Source organism: Melanotaenia boesemani, chromosome 8 (assembly GCF_017639745.1).
Source record: "Melanotaenia boesemani isolate fMelBoe1 chromosome 8, fMelBoe1.pri, whole genome shotgun sequence".
Lineage (NCBI taxonomy): Eukaryota > Metazoa > Chordata > Actinopteri > Atheriniformes > Melanotaeniidae > Melanotaenia > Melanotaenia boesemani.
This window is the reverse complement of record NC_055689.1, coordinates 2,004,402-2,026,186: the sequence shown is the minus strand read 5'-3', so window position 1 is coordinate 2,026,186 and position 21,785 is coordinate 2,004,402. Positions and strand designations below refer to the sequence as shown.

Here is a 21,785-nt window from a genome sequence, read left to right as displayed (position 1 = left end):
TTTTTTTTTTTTTGAGTAAGCTGAGTTGTCCAGTGGATTTATACATTAAGAGATACTTTGGTTTAGATTGGTACAATATTTACATCAAGCATAAGCCATCTTCTTCTTTGAAAGAAGGGCATCAACAACTAGAAAATCCTGAAATGTAGCTATGATAATTCACAAACTACAGAAAAGACCCATATTTTCCTCGGTGGTGATGCAAGAACCTCAGTGCATGACATGCAAAGCAGGGGGCTGGAAGACCACATCAGTTCTGCATAAATACATAAGGCTTTATTTTTTAGTTTTTATTTATTTAGTTTGTATCATTGTTGCTTTATAAAGGGGCAAACATTGAACAGAAAGAATTAACACTTGGCTCAAAATGATAATTCCCCCGGCTACCAAGGTGTCCGGTTTTTGACAATCTCAAACCCAGTCCAGTGTTTCCAGAAACAAATAAAGTTGTGCCTTGAGTAGGTGGGAAAAGAAGAGGTTTTTATCCACATCTTCACCAAATGATGCTGTTGGTTGATACTTATTTATGTATCCCAGCAAAATGTGTAACTGTCTGCATTTTGTTGTGCATCTATGATTTCCAGGTAATAGCCTTATCCAAACAGCAAGGTCTGCTTCATTCTGCTCGGTCAGAGGACGGAGGAAGCACTGTTAGCTGCACTGGATCCATCCGGTACCGAGCTCTGACGGACCAAGACCCATCACCACCAGCCTCTACCACCGGAGCAGTGGGAGGAGGTCTGTACTCTATTTTAGATTCCATACAGCAGAAAGGCTTCTGAGATGCTGTTGGCTAGTTAAGCTGGGCTCTGATGCACATAACAACAATAATGCTCAGTTTTTATTTAACTGGAGGAAAGTTTGGCTCATCTGATGACTAGTTATTTTAAGTGCATAACCAAAGTCTCCTGCTCAGTGGTTGATGGTCTTTTATTGACAGTTTTTCACAGATTTTCTCTGCAGTCTGATCAACGTATGGCTGAGGGGGCAATGTGGGGTTCATTAGCTGCGTTAAATGGAGCACTTTTGATCCGATCGAAGGTCCAGTCAGAATAAGAATGCGTCATAGAAACACCTCATATCTTTCAATCCACTTTGAATGGAAATAATTTTTTATCCAATCGAGAGTGGTGGTTTAACCCTTAAACTTCCAGCAGGTCTCCTCGAGGTCTATCTCATCTGTCACCACCAGTGTCTGCGTAGTGGTAGTGTGTAGCTCTGTGGGGTAAATTATGATGGATAGCTACCCTTTAGGTGATCTACAAAAGTGTTCCAGACATTTCTATCCCATCCAGGAGGTTTACAATCCAGCCACTAAATGTAGTTTTATTCATAGACTCTATCTGGTAAATCCACAATGATCCATGATAACAGCATTATTTATCACATTTCATCATAAAAACATCACCATCACTACTATGTTGCTAAGAGACCTCTATTTAGACCTGGACATGATGATGAAGCCACTTCCTGTCAGACTTTCCACCAATCAGAGAGCTTAGATTGACGGTAACGTCCAATCAGGAGCAGCCAAAGATCAGCCAGTGAGCAGAAAGTTCTATGTGTGTGTGAAAAGAAGAAAAATAATGCTCCTCTATGGCTGGAATAAAGCCAAGAAGACGTTTCTGATGCACGGTGGCGCCACAAAGTAGCTGAGCTGGAGTTGGTTTAGTGAGGATAGCAGGTAAATAGTAGCAGGAATAACTGGAAATGAGTAAAAAGTGGAAACATGGAAATAGTTTCTGTTGTGTGTTTGTTTCAATAACAATATTTTTTCTCCTGAAAGCCAAGACTTGAGAGAACGATGAGATGAGAAAAGGTTTGGTCACTGTTGATCTGTGTGTTATTTCTACAAAGTTCTGTTAGTAATAAATTCTGTTTTCTTCTTCTGGTCGGCCTTTATGCTGCTACATCTATTCATACAATCATTTTACATCATTTTAGCCTCAGAATCTGACAGCTGAGGCTGGAGACATCATGACTGATGCTGGCTGGGATTTAAAGGATTCAGCTTCTGTGTCTTGTATAAACAGGTGGACCAAAAATAGCAAAAAATGTCCTGGAGTTTTAAGGATTAAACCTTTTCATATAACCTTATTCAGAAGGTGTTTGCTCTTTCTGCTCATGGTTTAATCATGTGGGGGTTAGGTGATGTGATGCATTTCAGGAAAGTTGTCAGCTGGAATGTCTGATCAGATTGATTTCGGATCGGGTAGAAGGAATATTTGCCCATGTAGACAGAGCTAGTGGCTTCTATGGATGCAGAAGGAATCAAAGGACTGGCTTTCTGATTGAAACACCACTTTACCAGTTGAGTGGTGGAGTGGTCTGGGCTAATTTCTACTAAGCAATGGCCACCCCACAGTTTAAATTCACTCAATGAATTTAAGAATCACATGGAAAGAGAAGTCTTAAACCTGAGCTTTGAGGTACTCCAAATGTAGTTTTGATTCACTTAGTTGCATGCTTTTCCATCAGCACAACATCAAGATAATTAAGTTGTTTGTTTTGCTATTTTAGGAGGATTGGAAAGAAGCGGCAGTATAGTCCGTGTGGAAGCCCACCCCGAGTCCAGACAAAACAAGCCCGTGGTGAAACCTCCAAGCACTGACGGAAGTGGCTCCTGGCGATGGAAACCACCAGAACAACGAGCATCCCTCCGGCAGACGGCATTCACCATGAATGACCTAAACAGACACACGGAAAGCTGTGATTCTCTGAGGGATGGAGGCTCGGTGGATGGGAAGAGGAGTGTGATAGGGACAGAATCGGACGGAGGAGGGGGAGGAGGCGTGTACATCAGCCATGCACATGTTGTGCACCCGTTGCATCCCCTACATCCAAATAATCCTAACAATTTCCAGCATCCTAATTTTAATCCTAATAATCCCAACAATCCAAATTTTAACAACGCTCACCCTGCTGTCCATCCCAACTCCTCCAACATGCCATTCACCCCCACCGCCACTTTTGCTCCTCCCTTCCACCCCCACCCCCATGCTGTCACTACTATCAGGGTCACCCCTGTGGAGGGGACCGCCGCCAGCAGTGATGGGGGTTCAGACAGCCAATCAGTGGCCTCGTCCAGCCGAGAATCCAGTCTGAGGAGGAAGAGCAGCAGCACCAACGTCCACGTCCCAGACCGAAGTCCCACCCCTGAGCTCCACAACAACCACCGCCCCTGTGAAGACAGCCACTGCCTCGACAACGAGAGCAGCAACCGTTTCCACGAAAACCTTAGAAGTTTTCAAGAAAACCCCATCCAACCCAATTTCCCCACCAGGCAGATGCAGGGTTTCTATGGCCGTCCAAGCCCAACTCCTCCACCTACCTTACCCCGGCCTATCCTGACTCACACTCCACCTCCTAATTTGGGGTTGGCCTATAAGGAATGAGGGTGTTAAGTCCATTTATCTACACCTGGGTGATCCATCCAACAGGAGACACCAAAAATATCTTCTCAAATGTCTGATTAGGCAACATCATGATAATCATCTGTGTCCTACAAGCATCAAAACTGGTTTATATCCAGTTCAGCAAAGTCCTTTTTAATGGTATCACCGGTGCATTAAGTCCAATAAGCAATGGGCTCCTGAATAATTTTGGCTTATGGACTCCTGCCATAACTTGACTTTTTGTTATTATTTAATTGGCTTTTTTTTTTTTTTATCATGGACTGCTGGACAGACATGACAACGTTTTGTAAATCTGCTATTAAGGCACACGGACAACAAGCTAAATAAACTGCTGAGTCATCTTACAAGGAGAGATCACAGCATTTGCTACAGTCCAACATCTCCCTGCCAGCGAGGATGGTTCCATTTACAGAGACCTTTCCATTTTTCATAAGCTGGTTAACTACGTATTGATGTTACAGTATAATCACATGCTCTTAGATGGAAATTTATATTCAAAACTCATACCTGTGATGTACATTTGAGAGGCTACGATGCTGATCAGACATGGCAGTAACAGCTTGTTGCTGGTTATAATGGGATTGTTAAAGTATTGGATAAAAACAATTTTATGGCGTTTATATTGTGGTGAAATATATCATAAAACAAACATTTTCTTTTTCATTTAAGTGCATTTAAATGTGTGCCGTATATAAATGCTCCTTATTGTGTTGCAGACGCGTTGTTTTTTAGTGAAGGCAGCTTTTGAATCCAACACATGAGGAAATAATTTTTTATTTGTTTGTTTGGATTCTTTAACTAGCTCATTATTTTACTGTTATGAGTCTAATATAGTTCCAATATTTGGCAGCTAAATGTGATTTACAGCTGTCATATTTTCAGAAAATAGAACAATTTTATGAAAATGTTAAATAAATTTGTGAAACATGAAAAGGTTATATGATTGAACAGAAGATTTTACATAATTTTAAAATGATAAAAGTTTAAAAATACCTTTTTTACATGACAGTTAACATTAAAAAAAATCTGAATGCAAAATTCTTTTGGAAGAGTCAGAAATTAACCCCTTAAAGTCTAACCCGAAAAGTAATAATAATATTTTACACATATTTACAGTATGTGTGATACATAAAAATTATTTTAATGTAAAATGTGTCCACCAGGGGGCAGAAGACAAGTATTAGATTGTGTACTAAAGGTGTGTAATGATTCAAGTTTTTACCATAAATTGATCCAGAATCAAACATGATACGTTGAGGGGTTAAAGTAGAATGTTATAAATTTTGTCATAGTTAACTATAAAATGTCAAATTATTAAAGAGAATCTGATTAAAGATATAAGGTTATTACAATTTTGGGCTTCCCAAGAAGTTTGTTATATTTCATGACTACTTTTATTCCTCGAAAGTTCATACAGAGTCATATTTTTGCTAAAAGAACTCTAAAAATCTAAAATAATCAGGCCTCATTTTTATTTTGTCTTGTTTGTATTTTTTTGCATCTCTGCAAGCTGTAGACGGGCTGTGCAGTTTTTAAATAATTACTGCTAGATAGTAAATTAATTTATACATGAATAATTTTTAAAATATAACAATAAACTTTTGTTTTTGTTAAATTTGTAATTCTGTTTTATTTGGATGAAACCTTTTTTTTTGTTTGTTTTTTCTTACTGTTGAAATCTTTTCTCGGTACTCTGATGCACCATTGGTTCTGTTGGTACTGGTTCTATTGGTACTGGCTCTGTTGGTACTGGCTCTGTTGGTACTGGTTCTATTGGTAATGGCTCTATTACTGGCTCTGTTGGTACTGGTTCTATTGATAATGGCTCTGTTGGTACTGGTTCTATTGGTACTGGCTCTGATGGTACTGGCTCTGTTGGTACTGGTTCTATTGGTACTGGTTCTGTTGGTACTGGTTCTGTTGGTACTGGCTCTGTTGGTAATGGTTCTATTGGTACTGGTTCTGTTGGTACTGGCTCTGTTGGTACTGGCTCTGTTGGTAATGATTCTATTGGTACTGGCTCTGTTGGTACTGGCTCTGTTGGTAATGGTTCTATTGGTACTGGTTCTGTTGGTACTGGCTCTGTTGGTACTGGCTCTGTTGGTAATGATTCTATTGGTACTGGCTCTGTTGGTAATGATTCTATTGGTACTGGTTCTGTTGGTACTGGCTCTGTTGGTAATGATTCTATTGGTACTGGCTCTGTTGGTACTGGCTCTGTTGGTAATGATTCTATTGGTACTGGTTCTGTTGGTACTGGCTCTGTTGGTAATGGTTCTATTGGTACTGGTTCTGTTGGTACTGGCTCTGTTGGTAATGGTTCTATTGGTACTGGTTCTGTTGGTACTGGCTCTGTTGGTACTGGCTCTGTTGGTACTGGCTCTGTTGGTAATGGTTCTATTGGTACTGGTTCTGTTGGTACTGGCTCTGTTGGTACTGGCTCTGTTGGTACTGGTTCTGTTGATACTGGCTCTGTTGGAGTAGAAAGGTTTACCTTCACTATTTTGCGTGTGTGGTTAATTCATTAAGCATAGATCATTCTTCTGCAGGTGATCTGGTTATTTAAATAGACTTTAGGTGTGTTTACATTCTTCCTTCACTTGGTGCCATCAGAGGAAAGGATTGTGGCTGTAGATGAGTCGTGTAGCTGTTAGCAGAGGAAGGACTCTTTCTTCTGATGGGAATCTGCCTAAAAACACACAGCACCCTGACAGTGGGCTGTGAAACAGAAAGCACAGTTACTGAGGCTTGATGACTGTGAAAAAAAACAACTCTTGCTTTGTAGATATCAATATAATATCTGTGCTTCTGCTCTGCTGAGGTTACTTTTTTGTCGGTGCAGAGCCATGAATATTTAGTTCATGATGTTACTGGAGATGATGCTGCTAATTGTAATACACTGTATGTGTGTTGATGTTTTGATTTTTTTATAATATTGTACAAAATAAGTCAGTGGTGAGGACTTTGGATTTTATTGTTTCAACATTTATTTTGGAAATTATTATAAATGGTTAAATGTGATAGGCACATAGTTGATACTCAGCTGGCAGAGAGATTGTCCTTTACAACTAAATATAACCCTAACTTCCAAATAAGTTGGGTCTCTGTTTAAAATGTAAATAAAACCAAAATGCAAAGATTTATTAATCTCAACAACTCATATTTTATTCCCAATAGAAGATAAACAACATACCAGATGATGGGACTGAGACATTTTACCATGGGCTGATAGTGAATCTGATGCAGCAACACGTCTGTGAAAAGTAGTTCCAGGGTGATGTTCAGCATGGTGGAAAAAGTAGTTCCAGGGTGATGTTCAGCATGGTGGAAAAAGTAGTTCCAGGGTGATGTTCAGCATGGTGGAAAAAGTAGCTCCAGGGTGATGTTCGGCACGGTGTAAAAAGTAGTTCCAGAGTGATGTTCAGCATGGTGGAAAAAGTAGTTCCAGGGTGATGTTCGGCACGGTGTAAAAAGTAGTTCCAGGGTGATGTTCGGCACGGTGGAAAAAGTAGTTCCAGGGTGGTGTTCGGCACGGTGTAAAAAGTAGTTCCAGGGTGATGTTCAGCATGGTGGAAAAAGTAGTTCCAGAGTGATGTTCAGCATGGTGGAAAAAGTAGTTCCAGGGTGATGTTCGGCATGGTGGAAAAAGTAGTTCCAGGGTGATGTTCGGCACGGTGTAAAAAGTAGTTCCAGGGTGATGTTCGGCACGGTGTAAAAAGTAGTTCCAGGGTGATGTTCGGCACGGTGTAAAAAGTAGTTCCAGGGTGATGTTAAGCACGGTGTGTACCCAAAACACACAAAAAATTAGTTCTTAGTGTGTGAACCCACTGGACAACTCAGTGACTGTGTCAGCTTATTTTTCATGATGGTCCAGATGTTGTGTATTGGTGAAAGGTCTGGACTTTAAGCAGGCCAGTTCAGCAGCTGGACTCTTCTCTGGGTGCAGTGCCAGTTGGCCTTAATCTGGCTTTGACATTCAGTTGTCCCCTGCACACAGAGATTCCTATTGATTCTTTAAATAAGCTAATGATATTCTACACTGTAGATGGAGGATCTCCAAAGTCTGAGGAACATTTTTCTGAAATTGTTCCACAGTTTTAGATCCAGTTTGTCTCAGATGGTGAAGCTCTGTCCATCTTTCCATCTGAGAGACTCTGCCTCTCTGAAATGCTCCTTTTATACCAGTGATGTTACTGACCTGTTGCCAGGTAACCTGATTAGTTGTTAAATGCTCCTCCAGGTGTTTCTGGTTTGTACCAGGTACTTTTCCAGCCTTTTGTTGCTCCTGTTCCAGGTTTTTCCATCAGATTCACTATCAGCTCATATTTTCATCACATGATGAAATGTTTCCGTTTCATCAGCAGAGATTTTTAGTTGTTGTTTAAATTTTACACATAGACTTGACATTTGTGGTTCGTGCATTTAATAGAGTAATAATATATAAATTACCAACTTATGAGAAGGGTTTATGAAGGCTTTAGTGCCCATTCTTCTGGTAACCATTGTACACTGTAGTGTTGCAGCACTAATCGTTTTATTTTTATCTTTTTATTTGATTTTTTTAAGCATTGTTAGCATCATAGTGGGATAACAGTTGTAAATAATGTGAAATAATGATCCTGATATTATATCTGCTATTTGCTGACTAAGCCCAGTGTAAGAAGGATTGGTGTTGCCTTTGGATCAGCCATTTCTTAATCAAATTCAAATTTAAAGGAAAAAAATATATTATAAATAAAGGAGGAATAAAAATTGTTTTTATTTCCAGAGGAAAGGTTGGAAACACTGCTTTGACAAATGAAGAGAGTATTTTGATATGAAGAAGATATTTTAAGTTTAAAGTTGGGGTTTATATATTCTATATTTGTCATTTTAATGGAGACTTGCTTAGAAACCTTGTGACTGTACCGAAAAACAGCAGCACAATCAGTCTTTCAGAGAGCTGCTGGTTTTTATGTGATGAATGTGTATGCATACTTGTGATTATTTATATTAGGGATGTTTTATGAACACAGATGTGAACGGGATCCGTACTGAATGTTAGCGATGTTCAATGCAACCTGGGCTTAAAATGTGTTCAGTTCACACGATTATAACATCATGAACATGTTCAAGTTGAATTTATTTACTGTGAGGTTAAAATAAGGAGTGAAGTTTTGTTGTTTTGTTTGTTTTGTTTTTTTTTTGTTGTTGTTTTGTTTTGTTTTTTTGCTAACTTCTCAGTTGGTATAATTTTAGTTAGCAGTTAGCATCAATAGCAAAACAGTCAAACCTTTAATAACGTCGGTTGTTAGATGGTTTTAGATGTGGTGGTATGGGATGGTAGAGTTTTGAGGTGTTTCCGAGGTATAACCCCAAGCTAGCAGTGCTAACACTAGCATTAGCTCAAACAGCTAAAGCTCACAGCCCTTCACTGGAAGCATATCACGGATATAAAATAACAGGTATTGTTCAGGAGCATTTCCTGGAATCAGTGTGGATTTGTTTGAGATGCTCTTTGCATGGGATGCTCTCTTTTAAAACTCATTAATCTCGATTACATAATTATACAGACCTAAAACACTACAACATAAACCTTTTTGAGAAAGTCAGCCAGAGTTCATGGAGTCTGAGATCCTTTTCTAGTGCTGCCACCACAGAGGTCAGAGAGAGAGGGTGTCATTTTTCATTTTCATTTTTAATCTGTCCTGTAAAAAGTTTATCTCGTTATGAAATGATGGTGAACTACTTCTCAGACATTCTGGGTTGTTCCACTCATTACGCTTGTACACTGTAAAACAACAAAAACATATTATTACAGGTATTTACCCCATTGTTTAACTTTTTTTCAGATATTTTTTAAAATACCAATAACAGTATGGAAATAGACTGCAAACATTTGTCTAAATAATCTGAACACCTGTCACCATTTACAGAGTATGGACGCCTTTGGTTTTGGACCTAACTGTGTTTGTCAGGTACTTTGTTTAATCATCACACTGAATTAATTTATTCTGTAAAGTAGGTTGTCTTCTACAGTTGTTCAGAAAATATTTGACTAAATTTTACACTGTAAAGATTAAACAGTTATATTCCAGCATAAATAAGCATCATAAATAAAGTTACTGACTCAAATTTGAATGAAAATGTATAATAGTATCCTTATGTGAAATAAAATTCGGTTTCCTTTAAAAAAAAATAATAATTTGTGTACATTTGCAGCCTGTTTCCATGATCTTATTGGTATCTCCCTATATTTGAAAATACAAGAAAACATGAAAATATCATTTTAAAAAAGAAAACTACAGTTTTTTTACAGTATATATATATTACTCTGAAAAATGCCCCCTTTTCTGTTCATTATCTGTCTAATCCTGTTTATTTCTGAACCGTATGATTTGCTTGTGTTATTTTTGTGTTTCTGAGAAAAAATGTTTGGGATAAGGATGGACTTCCACTAAATGTAGTTAGATTTACAAATATTTTGTTACTCTAAGTCAGTTTCAAACTGTGAAAACATACTTAGTAATTTACAGGCTAAAATGTCCAAGATGCAGAGCTTCTCTTCTCTTTTCTTTCTGTCTTTTTGGAGGGGTGGACTAAAAGACATTTACAGGACAGATAACAGAACATAAAGATGTCATTTGTTCTATATATAAATATTCTATAACAACAATCAGCGCCTAAGGCCTGTGATGTAGGTGGGTTGCTGTAATAGGATTTATTTATTTATCTTTTACCATTGCTGTGGGCCAAAAACAGTATTTCTGAGAAGCAGTATTACTGCTGCATTACTGGCCAATTAGACTTCATTAAGCCTGTTTGATTGGCTGAAGACGGTTCCCGGCCGCAGGGACTGATCATCATGTTCTGCCACAAAATATCTCTGCCTGAATGAGGGCTTAGATTTTACAGCTTTTCCTATGATAAGTGTTGCTGAATATTAACTGCAACCAAATGCAACGAAGAAGGTGAACATGGTTACTTCAGGTCCATGGAGGTAAAATAGACTCAGTATCGTGCATGTAAAATGCATGATTTGTAAACTGTGTAAACTAATAAGTGTGTAACGTTGAGTTCAAATGCACGCACATACACATCTCTAGAAATTACAAACATAAAATAAATTTACACGCACACATTTTACAAAAATAAACAACAATCTATATTTTACACACAAATTTTTAATCTTCAACATCACAGATCTAATAGTTTTGTGTTTAAAGAGGCTCCAACACAGATAAATCCTTAAATACGTGTGTGCAAATCACCAGATATGAACAGAAAAAACTTGCACAGATCAGTTTACGCACAAGGAGTTTTGAGACTTTTAACGCTTCTGGGAGACTCACTTTTGTGTGTAGATGATGCGTTTAAGTGTTGGTGGAAAGCTGGGTAATTTGGATTTTCATCTGATTCTCCTCTCTAGTCTGAAAAAGACATTTTCTAGTTAGATATCTACAAACTATTCTTCACACTTTTAAATAACTAAAGACAAAATTCCACATGACCCAGCTTTTCACCAGCACTTAAACACACCATCTACACAAACCTGTGAGGATCCCAACAGCATTAAGAGTCTTAAGCCTCTCGTGCACAAGGATTTATCTGGTCAGCGCCTCCTTGAACATAAAACTATTAGATTTCTGATGTTAGAGGTAAAAAAGAATAGAGTTAAATATTGTTTGTGCGTTTTGGTAATTTGTGTGTGTCTCATTTATTTTGTGTTTGTAATTTTTTGATGTGTGCAGGAACCACACAGAATTTTGCAGGTTTATAAATCATGTATTACACATACACAATGACATGATTTTCTCTCCATGCATGTCCGACCGATGGACGCTAACACAGACTTACTCATATTTATCATCACAGTGAGACCAAGAACTAAAGTTTGCTTGAACAACATCACTGGTCCAGAGCGAAGACCTGAACCGTAGTTTGAGCTGCTCGTTGTTATTACCGGTCCTAGCAGACATTCAGGACGGGTTATGGTCTGACTGGGAGACCTGAAATGTGCTGAACAGCTGTTCAAACAGATGGCACTTTGATTTTTGACATTAATCTACCTAATTCTACTACCTTATACAGAAATGTCAAAAAAAAGGACTACTTGCTGTTTTCTCTGCATTTCTTACAGACTGATCAGACAGAACCACTGGACTGTAACCTGGTACAGGGACCTGGTACAGGAACCAGGTACAGAAACCTGGTACAGAAACCTGGTACAGGGACCTGGTACAGAAACCTGGTACAGGGACCTGGTACAGGAACCAGGTACAGGAACCTGGTACATGTGGTCACACAAGTTAGTGGGATTTAAAATGAAGATTTCCCAGTTATCACAAAAAATGATGCTGTAGACGTTTCTTACAGGGTGCTTGGTGTAGGTTTAGGTTTGTTCTGTGTTTTTCTATTAAATTTATAATCAGCTGAAGATACGAGCTGTTTGTATGACTGATGGCTGGGCTGTAAATACACATTTGTATCTTTCTACTCATCAGTAAACCCTGGATGTAAACCCAGCCTGAAGGTTTGGGTGGTTCTCTTGGTGGAGATGCCACTTTTTAGCACAGACCAGACATTTTCAGCCTGTTCCGTGTTCAGAGGCTGATCATTTTCCTGCAGTAACGAGTCTGTTGTAAATCATTTTCTAGTAATTATTGAAAAAGCTGCTTCACCTCCAGGGAAGTTATTTTATCCTCACTGGATTTTAGTCAACCTGAACTTTCTGAAAGCCAGCGAGTCATGACAGCTTTTTTTAAGTACTTTATCAGTTTTTCACCCTGGATGTTTGGGACCTAAATATGAACCAAAGCTCTGTTTGGTTTAACACTTGTAACAGACACTGATATACAAACGACAGAATCCATATATATTGTTTATTTTAGTCTTGTGGCTTGTATCAGGATTGGTAAATGGGCTATGTAAAAATATGCGAAAGAGACGTCATGTTATGGAGACAAAAAGATGTCACATCTTTTATTAAGTGAGAATTTTATCATCTGAATTTTTATGACTCCTCTCAGTGGCTTTTTACGTGTAAACTGATTTTTAAATTCTTTATTATAGGCATGTTTTTCTGGCTTTTCAGTGAAACAATATATACTTGACTTATGGTAGAATAATTCACTCAAAACAAAAATTGAGGCTGGCTGTGAACAGTTCCAGTCCCAGTTTAGTTCATGGGTTTGTCCACTTACCTTTATTGTTTCATATTAGCTAGTTAACAATGAACTTACAGTGTCCTTTAACTGGAAACAAATCAGTCCAAAACAGCAAGAGAAGAAATGTCTACATGAAGAGGCAGCTACTGAAATGAAGTCATCTCATCCATCCTGTGAATCCTGGATGCTTCACATGAGCAGAGTTTTGTGTCTGCATGTGGTAGTTTCTGGCTGAGCAGGACCTCGGAGATGTTATGTGAACAGTGTGACTAAATAAATGTTTCATGCTAACAGAGCCTGTGTGACAATGTACTGATAGTGACAGACATCTTCAAGTCTCTGTTATGCGATAGTGTTTCTGTTACAAAATAAAGGTTTGATATCAAAAACCATGTAGTCCTCAGTCTGTGTGTCATGTTGTGTTGAGTATTTCCAGGAATAACATAAACATACAAGCACTTCTACAGGATCAGAGATAGCCGACAGCTTTGATTCATCCGGTTATTCTTTCTGGTTTTGTCTTTAAACTAACCCTGGTCCACTTCCATGGATAGCACAGTTTATATGGAGTTTGCATGTTCTTACCATGTCTGTGTGGGTTCTCTCTGGGTACTCCATCCAAAGACATACATGTTAGGTTAATTGGTCATTCTAAATTGTCCCTAGGAGTGAGAGTGTGAGTGGTTGTTGGCCCTGTGGTGACCTGCCCAGGTGTACCCTAGACAGGGTGGGCTCCAGCTACCCCACCACGCTAAATTAGAGTAAGTGGTACAGAAAATGAATAAATATAAGACAGACAAGTTTTCAAAACCATCTTGACCATTCATTATTTGCAACAGCTGGTAAGTAATGCTAATTCGTTTCTTCCATAGAAAATTTATAGTGGTCTAATGTTTTTATGTATAATGCTAGCTTATGGTATGGTATATATGGTATATGGTATATTTTGATGCTAAAGCTGTACACAAGCCAGGACTGTCTGAAGCAGAACCACAACACATTTGGTTGCAGATGCCATTATTGTTGTTGTATTTGGCGCAATTGTCACATTGACGTCATATCCTCCGGTTGTGCAGTTACGCTGTCCTCACAATACCACAGACAGCAGAGGTCTCACACCCATCCACCTTGGTACCTGGTTTCAGACATGATTGTTTTTTTGTTTTGTTTTGTTTTTTTTTTTTTTTTACCCTGTCCTGTCCAGCATCCTAACATACAGAACGGTGGTCTGTGTGCCATATTTTGCTTGACAGATTTGCTCTACCAAGGGAGACATGTTATATACATGGCTGCCCTTGATTTTTTTTCATTATTTTTAATGTAATCTTATTTTCTTTAGTCTTTATATGTCAGTGCCGAACCTGACAGGGAGGTAGAGGAAGAGGGAAAGATAAAAAGAAAACAAAGGAAGAAAAGGACAGGATTAAAATGTGGAAATAACAGTTGTCTAGGCTGACATGATTGGTTTCATGGAGGCTAATCCCTGGTTTAATGGGGATGAAAGAGTGGATTGCTAAAATACTGTTACGGTTTTACTGCAAGTCGGCATCGTGGGGACAGCCCCTGAGTTTTTCTCTGGTGGTTTTAATGTTTCTGTACTGCTTTCCTGATGGAGGCGGTCAAACAGTGCATTGCCTGGGTGGGTGGGGACAGCAATGAATCTGGCCCTCTTTTGGACTCGGGTTGTAGATGCAGTCCAGGGGCCTCATTTATCAAAATGTACGTAGCAAACTACAGGTGGCATCTGTGATGCAAAAAGAAAATGTGACGCACTTTGGGATTTATAAAAGCGTGCGCACTCATGTCCTACACCTGTTTCCATTTTTAAATCAGAATCAACTCTAAAGCAAGCGCATGTGAGGAAGCGCCTTGGCCCGCCCACATGGTGGCTATAAAAGGTCAAGTGAACGCCTATAATAAACATTCATCATATTTCCATGATGGCTCAGGAGGGGAAAAGAGGGAAGAAGCGGAATTTTTCGGGGTGTGAGACAGAGATCCTGATGAACCACGTTGGAAAATGTAAATGTTTAATTGGTGGGCATGGCGTGGGCATTTCTGGTAAGGTAGAATAGTGGCAGCAGGTGGCAGATGTTGTCAACACAGGGTCGGAAGGGAAGACACGCCAGAGGGATCGGAACGTGCAGCTGGATATCTCAGTCGGTAGAGCATCCGTCTCCGGGAAATTGAAGTTCAAATCCCACAGGAGTGAACAGTAACATCTTTCACTTGGGGCCGTAGGCAAGACGCTACAGCCCACAGTACATGGTTTTGGAGAAAAGCGTCTGCTAAATGACAGTAATGATGCCGGTAATGTAGTCCTTTGTTTTAATGTATAAAATATGTACAGATGCATCTGAGATTGATAGCAGTTTATTTAGTGTTAAATAATATTTCTTTCTAGTTCCTGGGTGTTCCAGCTGGGTGGGCGGTGCTGCAGCTGTGGTTGGAGAGGGTGAGGCCAGAGATGCCACCCAGCACCGCAGCAGCCGTGACCTCAGAGGAAGTCCTGCAGGTGCAGAGGGACGCCAACACTGCTTTTAATTCCTCCACAGAAAATCTATAGCAGTCTGATTAGCTTATGTTAGCTAATGCTGATTCATTCCTCCATAGAAAAATTTAGACTGTCATTAATGATAAATGACAGTTTAACATTACACGGTCAATTATATCTGGATCCATACTGATTGCCAGGAGGAGGGAGGACCCTGGAAATGTTTACTGGGACTATAGAGAAATGAAAGCTAAAACAATCAACAAAGCTGTCGCCAAGAAATAAAGATAGATGATTACAGTTACTCCAAAAGAGGTAGATGCTTAAAGAGGGAGGATGCTGGAATAACAACATCAACACCTCACTGTGCCCTCCTCAGCACCACGGGGGGCCCAGCCATCAGCTGTTCTGCTCCCCAGCTCCAGAACTCTCTGCCGTCAGACAGGAGGAACCCTGGCACTCCTGCCACCTTCAAACCCAGAGTTAGAACTCACCTGTTCAAAACTGTCCACTCATTATAACCACTAAGCTGCACATTTACTCTACTATTCATCCATTTCTGTATTTTTTTTCTTATGTACTCTTAGTGCACTTTGTTGTTTTTATTCCTTATTGCCTTATTTTTTAATGTTGTTACTTTAATGTTGTAAAGTGTCCTTAGGGGTCTTGAAAAGTGCTTTGAAATAAAATGTATTATTATTATTATTATTATTATTGTTGTTGTTGTTGTTGTTGTTGTTGTTGTTATTATTATTATTATTATTATTATTATTATATTAACAATGTTAACTATATTATATAAACAATGGCTGATTATTCCTTTAGAATAAAAGATGTGCCACCCTTGCTCCAATATATTTATCTCCTCCTCTGTCTGTGGCTCACTCATACATCCTCAGTATTGCTGCAACCCTGCAGTCTCAGCTGAGTTTCCATGGCAATAACACAAGGGAGAGCAAGAAGATCGGGGGTGGGTTTAGATGCAGAAGAGAGAGTAACATGAGATTTGTTATTTATTTCTGGGCAGAAAATACAATATCTATGTGCTTATGGTGCATATTTTTATATAGTATTGCTACATGTGACTTTGTGTATATGTATTTACACACATCCACCACACTCATGCTGCAGGCAATGCTTTGATTGGCTGGTCAGAAATTCACCATGGCAACTATGGCAGAGAGCTCAGTGTGGGTTCAGCACACTGGATCACAAATTAAGGAAATAAAAAGGAAGGAAAGTATCTTAAGTCAGCACAGAGCAGCTCTTCTGTACAACAGTGTTGAGCATCCTTTATCTGTGGCCCACGGACCAAACCAGATAAGAAAAGGCTCTTTCATTTAACACTACTTTGGTTTTTGTTTCCTTTATAATCCAATACCAGCAATTATTAATCCCCTAAACTCCAAAATTTTCTAGATGATCCAGTTAGGTTTTGGCATGCTAGTAAACAAAGCAGTAGATTATTTAGCTGATTGTTAGCCCGGGTATAAGGGTTACCAGTCTCTAAATACAAATACCCAGTCTATTCATACTTACGAGCAGCAGAGGCAATGTGCAATCCAGAGGGTCACCAACTGACATGCTATCTGTTAGCCTTCCTCATGCCAGCATGTCCTTGCTAATTTGCCCCCACCACCAAATATCCAGCACTTCTAAAGTATTATTATTATTATTATTATTTATATTATTATTATTATTAGGCGTGATTCAAAGTATGTCTGCTCAAGTTTTTTTAATCAACTGGACATTTAGGTGACATGCAGCTGGTGTTTTGGGAGCCTGAAAACTCACACTTTTAAAAGCAGATTTCTAAGTGAAGGGTTATATAGGTATAGATAGGGTAAATCCAAATCTGCTACACAATAGACTATCTTGCCAAACTAATACAAGATAATCATAAACATCCTTAAATTCTCTTCTCCACAATTGACCCCTTATCAGCCCTTGTCTTTCAGTGTATTTCAGAACATTTTAATTGCGATGACTTTGCTGATAACTTTATCAGAAATATCTACAACATCAGACTTAATCGTTTGGGTCCACCTATGAGCCAAAGCTCAACAGAACTTTTTTATACATGTGAAGAAAATAATTTATTCTCTTGAGACCAGACTATTCCCCTCAGTACTTAAAACTGCTGTGGTGAGGCCCAATCTAAAGAGAAATAAGTTAGACCCCTTTTCACTGAACAGCTACAGGCCTGTGTTAAATTTACCATTTTAAGGTAAATTTTAAGCGAAGCTTGCCTTCGGTCAGTCGCATGACAACATTGGTAAAAATATCAGTTCAAATCCTGTTTCAACCACACCACAGAAACTGCATTAGTTAGGATAGTAAATAACCTTAGAGCCAACATGGATCAAAATAAACCCTCAGTCCAAGTACTTCTAGACCTTACGGCAGCCTTTGATACTGTGAATCAATAAAATTCTTTTAGACAGAATGGAAAAGCAGGTTGGCCTCGGCGGTTCACTTTGAGTTGGTTTATACTGTATCTTTTTAACACATAATTTTTTTCTGATAAAATTCAGAAAACTATAGAATAATTTGTGGTGTCCCAGCAGGCTCTATTTTAGGCCCAATGCTTTTTAATCTTTACATGTTACCTTTCAGAGACACAGAGTTTCCATTGTTATGTTGATGACACCCAGCTTTATAGGCTGTCTCCTGATGACCCTGAGGCTTTAGATCCACTTTTAAATTGTATTTTAAGTACTAAACAATAAATGGCAGAAAACTTTCTCCAGCTCAACCAGGATAAAAGTGAGGTTATAGTCATTGGTAATAAAGAGACAGAGAGAAACTGTACCCCCTTAATCTGGGTTTTAAACTAAAACTCCAGTCTTAGTTTTGAGCAACATGTTAGCAAGGGTTTGAGTTTTTCTCTCAAGCCAGTGCAGAGACACTAGGTGCATTTCCATTACCCCAAGAATTGCACAAAAGCTAAATATTGCAATAAAAAAAACGGTAATGGAAACACCTACATTTCGAAAAAAAAAAACCTCTCAAATATCGCTAAAAAGTTTTTACGCTCTCCTGAGGTGGTTTGACTGTCGATATAGAAGTATATCGCAAAAGTGCATTTCTGCTTCACCAGATGTGACGTAGCGGGTCACATGACCAGTTCCTTTCAGATAGAGATGGCGCAGTCTGAGTAGACGCATGAGGAGACGGAAAGCTTTTTACAAATAATTAAAGAAAAAATATAATCATCATCCTTGATAGCAAACAACGGTGAAATGCAAGAGTTTTACAAAGATTTAGAAATCTCTATCCTCCTCAAAGTGGAGTCTCTCGGGACGAGATTTTATGAGAATAATGACTAATGCGCTAAACACCATTCAATGGAAAAACCTGCAAATCGCAACTGCACTTTATCGAAATGTTAGAAATATTGCTTTTATTTTGCGAAATACTGTAATGGAAACGCAGCTTCTGACTCATGCTATTATTTTTTGTCGTATTGACTGTTGTAATGCTGTCCTTCCTGATCTCTTAAAGCCTGGTACTCTGTCAGGGACCAAGCAGTAAAGCAGTGAGGACACAGAAAGTAATTTCAAAAACTTGGGTTTTTATTGACCCAAAAATCCAAACGAATGAATAAACTAGCCAGCCATTAAAAGAGGTCAACTAAATTTAACAATACTCAAAAGTGTAACTTAAACAAAATCGTACTTAACTGAAGGAAAAACTGACCTCACACAATGACACAATGAGGGTAACTTATAGTGGTTTGGCCAAACCAAATAACACACACACACACACACAGGGGAAAACACCCCTATGGTAGAGCCCGACGAGCAGGCGCCCAGATTTAAAGCTCCTCAGCCCTTTGACACACCTTTCATGAATCAGGAAATGAAGCTTGCGCCACCACGGTAACTCAAAACAAGAAAACATGTTAAAGCACATAACCTTCCATTGTTGATATGTGTGCACTCCAAATCATCAATGCAAGGTGAAGCATGAATACAAATACAGTTTAATATTTATCTGCAAATAAATGTATAATGAAAATATTTGACCAACATTACCATTGTGGGGCTTAAGCCATTAAATTCACACATAACAATTTTTTTAATCTTATGAGATTTTTTATCTGGTCGAGACTTCACACGTGAAGATAAAAATTCAGGCATTAAACAGTTATTAACATACTGTGTGTGGTGTGCTCTGATTATCTAATCACAGAACAACACACACATAACGATGCTGTCCTGTAAGCGATCTACAATCTAGTCCTCCGAGCCGAAACATAGAAGGACCATAACAACAACCGGCAAAAACGAAGAAGAAGAAACACAGTAACAATCAGAAAACACAACACCCAGCATGGAAGGGGATAAATAGGACAAGGGAATGATGGAGGTCTTGGGACTATTGTTAACAGAAAAAGCCAGAACTGAAAAAAATAACAGACTGGAGACGGCTTGAACATGGACTTTATTTACTTCCTTGTTCCCCAGCCAGCTCGCTCTCTGATTGGCTACATTCCGTACCACGTCACCATCCACCTAGTCACAATGTACGAGTCGTCGGCATTCTTCAGAAATCGACTCCGAAATATTGAACATGTTCATTATTTCCAATGGTCGGCTACGACCTGTTTCGGAGCCAATTATCGAGACAAATCTGATCGTAACACACCTCAGAACAAATGATAATTGTACAGAAAAATCTTATAAGAGTCGGGATAGTCAGGCGTTTGCTGTCCGTGGTTGGGAAGAGGCAAAATCTGGACAAAAACACCCCAAAAATCTTTATGTTTGTACCAGGCTTTAAGAAAACCTCAGTGCCTCTACAGCTCCTGCAGGACTCAGCTGCTAGAGTCCTGACCAGGACAAGGAGAGAACACACTGTGCTGGTTTAAAGTCTGCACTGGCTTCCCGTTAGTTTTAGAATTAATCTAAGTTTCTCTTACTGGTCTTCAATGTTCTTAATGGTCTCTATGCTGAGTATTAATCAGAACTGCTTTTACATTATGAGCCTTGTAGAACCCTCAGGTCTTCAGGTTGTGGTTTCCTAACTATATCAACAGTGAGAGGTGTTGAGATAGATAGATAGATAGATAGATAGATAGATAGATAGGTAGATAGGTAGATAGATAGATAGATAGATAGATAGATAGATAGATAGATAGATAGATAGATAGATAGATAGATAGATAGATAGATAGATAGATAGATAGATAACATTTATTACAGATTGATTTATTTAACTGGAGAAGATTATGTTTCAATACTGGAGACAACATAACTATGGCCATAATAGAAATGTGATGACATCTTAAGGCTGAATTCAGTACTGCAGAATATATATATATATATATATATATATATATATATATATATATATGTGTGTGTGTGTGTGTGTGCGTGTGTGTGTGTGTAATACAAGATCTAAAAAGAAAAAGGATGAATTGATAAAATGTTGATTATGCATTAATACATTTCACATTTTGACAAGAATCTAAATATACAAAGAATTAAAATCATTTAAACCTTAACTGGCCTGAAAACAGTACAAAGACACAAATGTTGAAACATGAAACAAGCATGTCACTCTCACTCTCACACTGCAGGTTTACTGGTGGTTCCTAGAGGTTCTAAAAGTAGAACAGGAAGCAGAACCTCCAGTTATCAGACCCGTCTCTGTGGAACCAGCTCCAGCTCAGCCTCAGGTGTCAGACCCCTTCTCTACCGTCAGACCATCTTCAAACTTTCCTTCCTGATAAATCTTATCTTAGGTCTGGCTTGGTGACCCTGATCCATCCTTTAGTCCTGCTGCTATAGGCAGAGGCTGCTGGTGGATGTCCAATGATGCACTGGGCTCCTCTCTGCTCTCTTTACTGTCCTTGTAAAAACTATCTGACGTTGTTGTTGTCATTTCCATTACTGTTTCTGCTTCCGCTGTCAGCCATTGTCCAAAACGCTCTCAGACTTCTGTCTAATTTTACTGATTTTTATTGGTTTTACTTGTTTTTAGCTGTTTTAAGCCTTTCTTTAAACCTGGATTGTACAGCCACACTATTTAATTCTGTGGCTGCTGGGACTGCAGAGACTTGTGGTGAGGCCTCGTTCCACCACTACAGGCCTGCACTGTAGAACAGCCTGCCAGAGAACCTCAGGGCTGCAGAGAATGTGGATCTTTTTAAAAACAGGCTCAAGACCTTTCTTTTTAGTCTAGCTTATAGCTGAATTTTATTAGCTATTGTTTAGAATTTTGCTTATTAAATCATAAATTCTTCTAATATTTTTACTACCTAGTCATATGACTTTCTATTTTATTGTTTTACTGTTTATTGTTTTAGTTTTTACCTAGTTTTTTAAATGCTTTTATTTTATTTTATTTTTTTTTTTTTCCTGAACTCCTTTATCTGTATTTTTATTCTTGTCACTCTTATCAGTTCGTATTGTTTATACGTTCATTTATTCTTGTTTCTATATTTGTTTTTAATCTTGTTTTTACTCTTTAACTGCAGTGATCCGCCACACCGGTGGCTCTACCTGCTCTGTCTGCGGGGTTGTTGCCATGGTGACTGTCCTTGTGTCATGGGTGTTTGTGTGTGCGTATGTGTGCGTCCACCGGTGTGTCTTGCCCTTCCCGCTGTTTGGTGATAGCAGATGAGCATTACCTGTGGGAAGACACAATGAGAGAGACTGGCTTGTGAGTCTGGCCCTTTATTTTTGGTGGCAGACACGGGTATGAGAGGAGCTCCATGTAGAG

At 38.8% G+C, this 21,785-nt stretch overlaps 1 protein-coding gene across 1 annotated transcript in view; it reads left to right on the top strand.

Annotated features, from left to right (window-relative positions):
- Positions 1–4,395, top strand: part of LOC121644741 (2-lysophosphatidate phosphatase PLPPR4-like) — a 62,635-nt gene extending 58,240 nt beyond the window's left edge. The window contains exons 10-11 of the mRNA XM_041992909.1: positions 585–738; positions 2,521–4,395. Coding sequence (XP_041848843.1) covers positions 585–738; positions 2,521–3,395 — 1,029 coding nt within the window. The 3' untranslated portion in view covers positions 3,396–4,395. The remainder of the gene's footprint in view (positions 1–584; positions 739–2,520) is intronic.
- Positions 4,396–21,785: the final 17,390 nt, after the last annotated feature.